At 43.7% G+C, this 10,965-nt stretch overlaps 6 protein-coding genes across 6 annotated transcripts; 4 read left to right on the top strand and 2 right to left on the bottom strand.

The window, feature by feature from the left end:
• Positions 1-1,093: 1,093 nt before the first annotated feature.
• Positions 1,094-2,330, top strand: O0I10_001709 (uncharacterized protein; the record flags this gene model as incomplete). The annotated part of the gene is made up of 3 exons (XM_058481801.1): positions 1,094-1,336; positions 1,395-1,566; positions 1,624-2,330. The coding sequence occupies 3 exons, from the start codon at positions 1,094-1,096 to the stop codon at positions 2,328-2,330; spliced, it is 1,122 nt and encodes a 373-aa protein (XP_058347658.1).
• Positions 2,331-3,644: 1,314 nt separating this feature from the next.
• On the top strand, positions 3,645-3,860 carry O0I10_001708 (uncharacterized protein; the record flags this gene model as incomplete). Its single annotated transcript, XM_058481800.1, has 1 exon — positions 3,645-3,860. One exon carries the CDS (start codon positions 3,645-3,647, stop codon positions 3,858-3,860), a length of 216 nt encoding a protein of 71 aa, XP_058347657.1.
• A 531-nt stretch (positions 3,861-4,391) lies between these two features.
• Positions 4,392-6,061, bottom strand: O0I10_001707 (uncharacterized protein; the record flags this gene model as incomplete). The annotated part of the gene is made up of 6 exons (XM_058481799.1): positions 4,392-4,526; positions 4,605-4,863; positions 4,932-5,542; positions 5,619-5,702; positions 5,763-5,854; positions 5,920-6,061. 6 exons carry the CDS (start codon positions 6,059-6,061, stop codon positions 4,392-4,394), a joined length of 1,323 nt encoding a protein of 440 aa, XP_058347656.1.
• A 321-nt stretch (positions 6,062-6,382) lies between these two features.
• Positions 6,383-7,333, top strand: O0I10_001706 (uncharacterized protein; the record flags this gene model as incomplete). Its single annotated transcript, XM_058481798.1, has 1 exon — positions 6,383-7,333. The coding sequence occupies one exon, from the start codon at positions 6,383-6,385 to the stop codon at positions 7,331-7,333; it is 951 nt and encodes a 316-aa protein (XP_058347655.1).
• A 454-nt stretch (positions 7,334-7,787) lies between these two features.
• O0I10_001705 (uncharacterized protein) lies at positions 7,788-8,111 on the bottom strand (the record flags this gene model as incomplete). Its single annotated transcript, XM_058481797.1, has 1 exon — positions 7,788-8,111. The coding sequence occupies one exon, from the start codon at positions 8,109-8,111 to the stop codon at positions 7,788-7,790; it is 324 nt and encodes a 107-aa protein (XP_058347654.1).
• Positions 8,112-8,537: 426 nt separating this feature from the next.
• O0I10_001704 (uncharacterized protein) lies at positions 8,538-9,104 on the top strand (the record flags this gene model as incomplete). The annotated part of the gene is made up of 1 exon (XM_058481796.1): positions 8,538-9,104. The coding sequence occupies one exon, from the start codon at positions 8,538-8,540 to the stop codon at positions 9,102-9,104; it is 567 nt and encodes a 188-aa protein (XP_058347653.1).
• Between the last annotated feature and the right edge of the window lie 1,861 nt (positions 9,105-10,965).

Below are 10,965 nucleotides of genomic sequence, written 5' to 3'. Positions count from 1 at the left end.
CGCCCCACGAAAAAGCGAATGCCGTACAAGACTTCTTGATACAGTATCTCCTCTTGTTTCTTTATCATCCATCATCACGCGGAGCTAGCAGCCAATGCCGTACAATGGCCGTACAAACGCCGTACAAAGATTCTTGGTCTCTCTAGCTCTCTCTCTATATCACGCGCTTATGCATTCTACGCCGTACAAAACCGTGTAAGGCCGTACAAAGAAAACATGATCTTGCCATGTTGAGTAGAACCCCAAAACGGATGGGTAAACTTTTCATGATGGATGAGATCTTCGGTTTGCTGAAGGACAATCATGATAAAATGTATCACACCCAATGTGTTGCTCAAGGTGGGAAACGATTGGTGAATGCTTGAGGCACATATGAGTCGTGTCAAAAAGAAGGGGACACAAAAAAGGGGAGCACGGGCTAAATGCTATTACTGCTGCTGCTGTGAATACGGCCGATCAATAGCACAACAGGGCCTTGTGGTGGTGGGATATGTGTGTGTGCGTGCGTGTGTGTGCCGAGGATTGCTTACTGTACACTAGTGCACAACCTACACAAAAATGGCAACTTTCGAAAGAGATGTGACACATGGATCTAATTTACTACCAATTCCTCTTCCGGGATTCGCATATTTTTACACGAGACACTGCAATTACAACTTGTTTGGGACCATAACTATAATGCATTAAACAAAACAGGAATATACATACACTCTTCGTTTTCCCATGGCCATTGTGTTGTTTCCTCTATCACTCATGGATGTATGAATGATGAATGGCAATAATGAGCAAAGCCCGCCGCCCGTGTGTGTGTGCGCGCTTGTGTGGGGATGGCGCCATCCCCACGGTTGTGGTTAGCGGAATCTAAATCCGCATGATCAATCGTTTACGAAGATTGCGCAATGCAAGAGCATCATCTTCCTACTCGCCGGGACGAAAATACACAGTCATCACGCAACCATCACGCAATGGAATGCATACACACACTCTCACACACATGCACACACACACATAAACATACGCGTTATCTATATAAACCCCCTATCATGATTGCAACATCCACATCTTCATTCATCTTCATCACTTTATTACAATAATGTCTGCCGCTGTTGCCAATACCACTGGTGCTACTCCTAGCAACAACAACTGGAGAGGCTTTTCCACCACTGAAACCAACGTCATTGAAGCCAAATTCCCTGACAGGATCGAAGGCCCCTCAGCATGGGATGGCAAAGAACTTGAGAAGCAACCTGAAAAGTGGATCTACCATGTCACCCCTGAAGACATTGCCGACATTGATAAGGCACTCAAGCATTTCAAGTCACTTGACCTTCCCTTGGTATGTAAACTATCTTTTACCCATCACCCAACAAAGTGCTAATTGATAATCATAATAGACCGAGATTGCACCATCCAACTTTCCATTGACCACATTTGCTGACGTGATCAAGAAACAACGTTCTCAGCTATTTGACACGCTTGGCTTTGGCTTGATCCGTGGATTCCCTATCCTTGATTACGAACGTAAAGACCAGGCTATCATTTTTATGGGCATTGGGTCTTATATTGGTATGTAAAAAGATAACATGATTTAACGTGTTTGATATGCTAAACATCCTTTTACAGGTAAACGCAAACAACAAAATGGCAAAGGCCATGTGCTTGGCCATGTCAAGGATCTCACCTATGGATCAACCACCAAGAGCGTCTATGATGCAGAATCACCTACGACCCGTATTTATGCTACTCGTAAAGCCCAACCTTTCCATGTGGATGGTACCGATGTTGTTGGACTCTTGTGCTTGAACGAAGGTTACGAAGGTGGTGAAAGTTCCTTGATTTCATCTCACACGGTGTATAATCGCTTGCAAGAATTGCGACCCGACATTGTGGAGCTCTTAAAAGAACCATGGCTGTGGGATCGCAAGGATGAGCATGGACCCGGAGAAGCTCCTTACATTGCTGCTGCGCCGCTTACTTACTTTAAGAATCGCCTTTTCACATTCTGGGGCCCACACTTTTTCGAAACCATGAGACGATTCCCTGAAGTGACGATTGATGAACGCAAATTCGAAGCTATGAGATACATCCAAGAATTGTGTGAACGTGAATCCCTCAACATGTGGCTCAAGGTCGGCGATATGCAATGGGTCCAAAATTATCAAATCTTGCATGCACGAGGCGCTTACAGAGATCAACCCGGTGCTACCCGTCACTTGTTACGTTTGTGGTTGCTCGTGGATCCAGAACAAGTTGGCTGGGAAATGCCATTCAAAAAGGGCGACTATGACTTTGGCTATGCCAACCACACCGTTCCTCTGGAGGCCGAGTAAAAACATGCTCATGATGGCTTCTTGTAACAATATCATCATCGTTTATTCCTTATTGCTTCTTCTTTAGTACCTCTTTTCATTCCCTATTTTCCCTTGCCTATTGTATACATCCTCTATTTTGTCACATCCCACCCATCAGTGGCATCGTACGTATTCCTGTATAGCTTCCCAACTTTTTACGTCTTTTAAAAATACATCCATTATTCGCACATACTTTGATGATCATGAACCAGGATTTGCTTTATTATGAGTGGTTCAGCAATTAACGAGGAAAGGGATGTCTTGAGCTACTATAATAACCCACCCATCTTAAAAATGTACAAAAGGAGATTTTGTCACGAGACGACTACGTCTGACGACGAATTTCTCCTGCTACTGCATAACCTAACGTAACTCAAATGCAGCTTCATGTGTCAGTGAGCTACATGCAGCAGCATACCATATGCTGCAGATGACATTGATGCATTACCATAGCTCATGTTGCCTTGATACTATGGGGTCATTCGATGATCGCATGTGCCATGTTAATAACCCACTTTTAGAACGGCGGAGATATCGATTTGGAATAAAGCACTAAGGTGCAAGGAAAACAACAACTGACAACATAGCTAACTTGCCGCTGCAATGCGTTCAACACAAAAAAGGAGTCAAGTAAACGCCCGCTGCAGCTATACGCACAGGCACGTGATCATTGGAAAGCCTTTTCCAAGTACTCATTTTTATTGTGATCGGCAATGATTTTTTTGGCTGAGACCCCTATATACAATGTGTCTCTCTCCCTTGAGGATAAAATGTGGTTCAATCATTAATCGATATTTCTCTTCTCCTCAATCTTTTACACCCCTTTTCATCCCTACCCAATCCCCTCATTTTCACACACTTACTCTCTCTCACTCATTTTTTTCTACCCCTGCACATTGGCAACCTGTCACCGGGACACCTTGAACCCCCACCATCGTCGACAGCATGGCAAATGCGCGCCACCATAAGGAAAACAGAGGTATCGATGATACATCTTGTACCAAGCCTATGGATGAAAATCCATTGTAGGGTGCTTCATTTAGGCCAATAAACGTGGGCATGTTGTAATAAAATGGCGATGAATGATAAAGGGCATCATAAACAGCCTAATAACCAGTTGATGACTTCATTGCGGATACCATAAAAAGATTTGCGGAGAATATGTGAAGGCGCGCGGCATGATAATGTGTGTATTATTGCTTTATAAACCAATTCTGCTCATCACTCTTTTCTTTTCTTTTCTTTATACAACGTACATCCATTTTCTATATATACATGCTATCATCGCCAAGAATGAACGGAGCAACTGCTAATGGTCACTATGACGACAATGACGGTCTTTTGCGTGACATGTCAACCAACACACTCATGAACCGGGAGCAGCAACTACGTGACGAGATTGCCCGATTGCGACGTGAAGAACAAGAGCTGCGTGAAAAAGATCTGTGGATCAAGCAAAACATTGTAGCCGTGAGGGAAAAGATGATGATGGTTTCAGACAGACGTTAATAGTAGACTTTTCATTGTGTTGTTGCCTCTTTGTTTTATTCCCCCCTTTTATTGTGATTGTCAACAACCATTTCTTTATCGTCCTATCAAGAAGAAAAACGTTTGGGTCGTCTGGAGCTGCAGGATTTCCCTGTAATGTATTGTTGGCAGGATGGATGGCATTGGTATTGACATGCTGATGATGAAAGGAATTTGCATAACACATAACATACCATGGGAAAAGGTGGGCGTGGATGATATAGATCATTGAACATTGTGAGTTTGGGGTTTGCCTTTTTGCTCCTCTCTTTCACACACACTCTCTCTCTTTTACATCTCCTTTTCACAATCCCTCATTTCTCGTATCCCCTTCTTCTCCTTCACCTCCATCCCTTGGTGCATAAAAGAGATATTTACCTCGGCATACCAATGCACGTGGACCCCATAGTTTGTCCTGACAGTATTCACATTTGCCTGTTGACACTTTAACATGTTCAAACTCATGGGCATCATCCTGTTGTTAGTGAACAAAGGTACGTCATGATTAGCTATCTACGTAATGCATTCCTTTTTCACTTTTCCACTTGCCTTCAATGGTAATCGTTTTATCCGGGTTTCCATCTGTTCCATCGCTCGTTCAAGTTCTAAAGTGGCGGATTTCTTGTTTGTTGATTGTTGTTTGTTGGGCTATTGAGAGAGCGAGAGAGCATGTTAAAATAGGATGATCCACCACACACACACGCACACAACAAATAGAAGGCTGACCTGATATGAGAATCCAATAAAGGGCAGGTGATTGATATGGTCAACACCAGTTGCATTCTTCCATATTATGTCATCATGATCGTTGTTGTTGTTGTCGTCATCCAATACAGAAAAGTTCGATGTGTCGTCAGGAGAAGCAAGCGTTGGTCGAAATGGTGGAGTGCTTTTGCGTAAATGGTCCCAATCGATGCCATTGAAGAAGGGATGTGCCTTGATTTCCTCTACTTTTTTGGGTCTCGTCTCACGTTTCGACAACAACCTATCCTCGAACAACACACGTCAATCCACGTCAAGCAATATCATATGACCGATAATAGACATTTTTACCTGAGAATGAGATCACGACATGCAGGGGACACGGGACGTGGAAATTCGATTGATTTGTGGAACATGATGTTGAGATAGGTGTCTTTTTCACTCTTGTCGCTGTGAAAGGGTGGATTTTGTTGCAAAGCTTCATATAATACGATGCCCACAGACCACCAATCGACCTCTGTACCATACGTTGATGCACATTGTAACACCTCGGGTGACACATAATCGCAAGTGCCGACGGGTAAGAGCATTTCTTTGTTGCTGTTGTTGTTGCTACTGGTGCTGGTGACACTCTTCATTGCAATACAAGATCCAAAGTCAGCGAGTTTTACGTGGCCCGTGCTGTCAATCAAGATGTTTTGTGGTTTAATGTCGCGATGGAGGTAACCTAGTTGATGCAGGCTATCAACAGCAAGGATGGTCTCGGCGATGTAAAAGCGCGCTTCCTTTTCATTCAAGCACAATGTCTCTTTACGATCCAGTACGCTAAATAGATCACCACCACCAGCGTATTCCATGACAAGATATAGATGATCATCGTCTTGAAAGGCAGCATGTAAACTTGGGATCCATTCAGTGTTAGCTTGTGATAATACGGTCCGCTCCTCCATAAAAGATGCACGCTATTATATGGCATTCTCGGCTGTTGTGAGTTGATATGGATGATGATGGTGAAAAGAAAAGAAGAGGAAGCAGTACCTCGCGTTGTGCAAGCATATGGCGTTTGTTCAATGTTTTCATGGCGTAAATCTGGTTATCCAGTCGACTGCGGACGATCGATACCTTGTGGTTCCTTACATATCAGCAACGCGAAGATTATAGTAGGGTGCCATGTTTCATTACCTGTGCAAATTGACCTCTTGCCAAGGGACGTATATGTTCAAAATCATCCTTGTTGATTCGTAACCGAGCAATATCATTGTAGATGGGTTCAACTTTTTGGATGTGTTCATTCCATTAGTTTTTGGTTACAAGGAATTAAAAGATCCGATGAACGTACATTGTTTCAAAAAGGATGGTATTTCTGGAAGAGCTTTGGCGTCTTTGTAGATAGCAACGATACAATCCAATAGAGCGTTTGAATGAGAATGAAGGAGTTGATCAAGTTGCTGCTGTGCGGAGGTTTTCGGAGTGGAGAGCATGATGGTGGTTCGTGTGTCAATATATGCAACAACTGGGGGAGGAGGTGGAGAAGAAGAAAAAGAGAAGAGGGGGAATTGTGTGTGTGTTTATGCAACGAGGATGTATGGCCAAGTGTGAAAAAGAGGATGGATGAGGCAACAGCAATGATAGGTTTGGACCTGGAAAACATTCTCCTTTCTTGGATACTCTGGATTCTAATCTTCCGATGCGGATGTTGAGGATGAAGATGATGTTCACGCAGCAACAGCACCCAGCAGCAGGAAATATCCATCCTCCGCTCTCACTTTTACACCCCTTGTTCCTACTCTTTTGAACTTGTAATGTCAACTGGCAACAGTGCAACTCCCGATCAACGATACACACGACTCGAAAAGCTGGGCGAAGGCACCTATGCAACCGTCTACAAGGGGAAAAGCCGTCTCAGTGGTGAACTTGTTGCGCTCAAAGAAATCCACCTGGACCCAGAAGAAGGCGCTCCATCGACAGCCATTCGAGAGATTTCGCTCATGAAAGAACTCAAGCATCCCAATATCTTACGACTCTTGGACGTCATTCACACTGAAGGGAAGCTCATTCTCATTTTCGAGTACATGGATCAGGACCTTAAGAAGTACATGGATGCCACAGCACGGTCGTCAGGTGGCAGCAACGGTGTTGGCGGTGGACATCAGCATACAACAGCATTGGACCCTGCTGTCATCAAATCATTGATGTATCAACTATTGAAAGGCATCGCGTATTGCCATGATAACAGGGTGTTACATCGCGACTTGAAACCACAGAATCTATTGATGAGCAAACGACTTGATTTGAAGCTAGGCGACTTTGGATTGGCACGTGCATTTGGTATCCCTGTCAACACCTTTTCGAATGAAGTGGTGACCTTATGGTATCGAGCACCGGATGTCTTGTTGGGATCACGCATGTATTCAACTTCGATTGATATCTGGTCGGCTGGATGCATCATGGCTGAAATGTATACGGGTCGTCCTCTCTTTCCTGGCACTACCAACGAGGACCAATTGCAAAAGATCTTCCGTATGATGGGTACGCCAACAGAACAATCATGGCCAGGTGTATCTCAATTACCAGAATACAAGCCCAATCAACCTATCTATCCAGCTCAACGATTGAACACCATCCTTCCCACCGTCGATGCATGTGCTATTGATCTCCTCACTCGTATGCTGCAATACCAACCTCAACTCAGGATATCCGCCAAAGATGCTCTCAATCATCCATACTTTAACGAAGTCAGATACATGCAATAGTAGTATAGCTGTTTATGGACAAAACAAATGAAGAATACGCTTTATTACGATAACAATGCCAAGTAAGAGAGTACGCTAGGGGGGTTGTGTGGGGGAATATGCAACAAATGAAAGAGGAAAACAAAGAAGAAACGATGAATAGTGGGGGTTGTTGTTGTTGTTGTTGTTACTTTTGCAAGCCATCCCAATCCACAAAGAGTTCATCGAAAGCATTGTTGCTTGGTGGACTATTCCCGGTACTGTGTTCGTCATCGGATGAAGAAGAAAATGAGAGCATAGGCGATGGCATTAATTGTTCTTGTGGTGTTGGAATAGCCTCCGCTGCAGGGAAAAGGAGATACATCATTACGCATAAACAGGTCCATCCATTCATCCATCGACAGCAAAAAAATTACTCCATTGGGTGGGAAGATGGGGTTTGTAAGCCTTGGGGTGGGGTTTCTCAATTATCACGTTATGCTGCGGTGGATGCTGTTGTTGCTGTTGCTGCGGTTGTTGCTGTATTCCTCTTTGCGATCCGTGCTGAATCGCAAAAGCCATCCAAACCAAAGGGCAATTTGCTCAACGCCATGAGCTGTGCACTCATCAATTGTAGCTGTGCTTCAAGGAACTGATTTCGTTGCGACAACTGATCGTTTTCTTCTTTTAGACGCTTGTTGCTTTTCTCGAGGTCCGTAACATAGCGACGCTTTCTGTCCCTTGATTCTTGGGCCGCAGCTCGATTACGCAAAATTCTTTCCTTGGTCTTTTGGTCCTTATCGTCAAGCGTAAGCTTCATTTTCTTTCGGCTGACGTTGGTAATATCGGTTGATGACATGGTTCCCACCCAATGGAGTAAAAATAGTTGAAAAATAAAGAGAAAACCAAAGAATTCCAAGCAACAAAGCAAAGTGCAATCTTTATGTTCATTGGCAGCCAATCACAATGGAACACGATCCGAGGAAGATGCCGATATTTTTGGAAACCCATGGATGGCTGGGCGCTGGTATTCATTGTCCCGCGGATTAATACTTCGAGACCACCCCCCCTTCAATGCCCCACACTCAAACATCACATTTAGACAGCTCCGCTCACATGAAGACCTTCCGGTATCTCCCGTCATCAACCTCATTCATATAAAAGCCGACAACTTTGATTCCATGCCTCTTTGAACAACCCATAATTTCTCTTTAAACAACATTCACCCTTCTCTCTCTATGTCAATATGTGGAACAACAAGCGATCTGCCCCTGCTACACCATTTGCTCGTCAATTATCACCTCGTCAGGTAGCCTCCAAGGCCCATTCCTTAGCTTGCAAAAAGCTGGATCGAGACGATCGTCGCCGTAGACCACAATATCACATGCGTGAACGTGTCTTGCTATACAACACCATGTCAAGTGCAGACTCTTATCTCAACAAGCGCACTCCACGTTCAAATCGACGAGTCTTATCTGCTGAAGAAGATGATCTTGTTGGATACGATGAACAACCACAAAATCACCATCACAATAATCAGCATCATCCACCACATCATCATTCACCACTCTGTGACAATCCTATGACCGATGACGACGATGAAGAAGATGATGAAGACGTTGATGAGCCTCAAGAAATCAATAACACAATCATGACACCCCAAGATAACAAGCATGATAATGCGCAGGCGCACTCTTCATCATCATCTATACCCCCATATTCCGCCACTGCTATTGCTGATTGCCGGATTAATGATCTCTTTAATGCATACCATCCCCCAAGGCTCTCCTGCCTTTCTCCAGTCATCATTTAAAAAAAACCCTCCATCATTCACTCTCATCCCAAAACCTTGCATGTATCATAATGTCTCATTATTAAAACCAAAAACAATGAAGCTTTTTGCTTTACAATGCCGGCAAAGTCCAAGCCGGCTTTACCCGAAACATTCCGTTGGTCGTTAATGCATGTCGCAATAGTAGTCGAGATCATCATATGAAGAACAACAGGGTCGACGGAAGGGATTTCAAAAAAATACCGCGGATCCTAGATTCCGAGGTGTGAGCAAAAATAAGGAGTGGGTGTGAACGCAAAAACAGCGCATCGTGTAAATGTCCCATCACAGGCAGCAATGTGCTTGTTCATTAAACAAGCCTACTACACTTGTACACTCAATCCATTTTCTTTTTCTTGTTCACATTGACCCCTTTTTACTCATTGATGATGCCAAGAAGTGGTTGTCGTTGAATTATTGTTATTATAGTCTAGACCCAAACTGCTTGCTGCTGCTGTTGATGCAATGCAGCCATATGTTTCCCCTTGCAATCCAATATCGACATCAATTTGGTTTCGCTTTCACACCTCCGCATGTAAGAAATACATCTCATAATGTCCGATCTAGCCTATCGTGAAGAATATCAAACATTGCCAGTCGGGTGGGATCGGGGTGGTATGCACGCAGTGTGGTTCCTGCATATGGTCAAACATAAACGTCATTATTCTAATCCATTGATGCGATCCATGATAAGTATGATCTCCTAATCATGTTGTCATACAGGACCCATGATAAAAGAAAAAAGACCCCATTGAAATGTTTGATCCATCCATCGATCTATCTACAACATCATAGGCGTAAAGGAGTTGTCATTGTTGCAATTGGGATTCAAGCAACACAAACAAAGAAAATACAACGCCCCGATCCAACAAACCAAACTTGCGGTTGTTTTTTGTTTTTCCCATAACCTACCTAAAAGCAAAAAGAGCTGGCAATGCATTTGGTATATGCCGTGGAGGGGGTGGTTTGCATTACAATGGTAAAAGGCATCATTTGTTGAAAGCATAATGCATTATGGTGGCTTTTCCGAACAATAAATGACTTTTGCGATCCCACGCACAGATCGATGTTTCGTGTAACCAACCCCGTGGTTTCACAGACACAAATTTGCCACACCCGTGACGATAGAAATCTCAGACATATCACTGCCACATTAGCCGATCCCCAGCTTCTACTTGTGTCATGTGATGGTTGCCATGTTAAGCAACTCCATTCCCATTGCCATAGCAACAACCATAGCAACACCTCATTGTGTATGATAGCTGATATCGTTCATGATGTTGGATGTTGGCTAACGGCGGCACCATGGCCAACTGATCTTTAAAACATCAAACACATGTCGTCATGGCTACAAGGTCCGTCGTTCTCCGAAACATGTGCTAATGGAGCTCGGGCCACCAAATGACTTTTTTTTCTTCAAATGACGTCCTTGATTAAAACCCATTGATTGATGTATGCCGATAATCGGATATTCTTGCGTAATGGCCTTTTTGATCAAACTCGATCCATCGTTGTAAAGGATGGACCACATCCTCATGCTCGCATTCGGGTTCATTGCAAATTAGAGTTTTATACTTGCCCGTGAGTGCGCATGACAATCATCATCTGGTGGTTTACCAATGCAACGACAATGACAGAAGGGGTCACTATAGGCTGCATATGAAATGAAGGGCGATGAGACATTGCTCAATGGCTTGTTCCTGGTAACTCAAATGAAGATGGGATAGGATGCTTATGCCGTTCGATTGATGGTATGCGCCTTGACAAGAATGCTCAAGGGCTGGTCTTTGCCACCATCACACTTGATTGACAACCTTAATGCTAGCCCCAACTATTGAATTTT

This window comes from Lichtheimia ornata (genome assembly GCF_029851405.1).
Source record: "Lichtheimia ornata isolate CBS 291.66 chromosome Unknown scaffold00004, whole genome shotgun sequence".
Lineage (NCBI taxonomy): Eukaryota > Fungi > Mucoromycota > Mucoromycetes > Mucorales > Lichtheimiaceae > Lichtheimia > Lichtheimia ornata.
The sequence above is the reverse complement of the archived record's forward strand: the minus strand, read 5'-3'. Positions and strand labels throughout refer to the sequence as shown.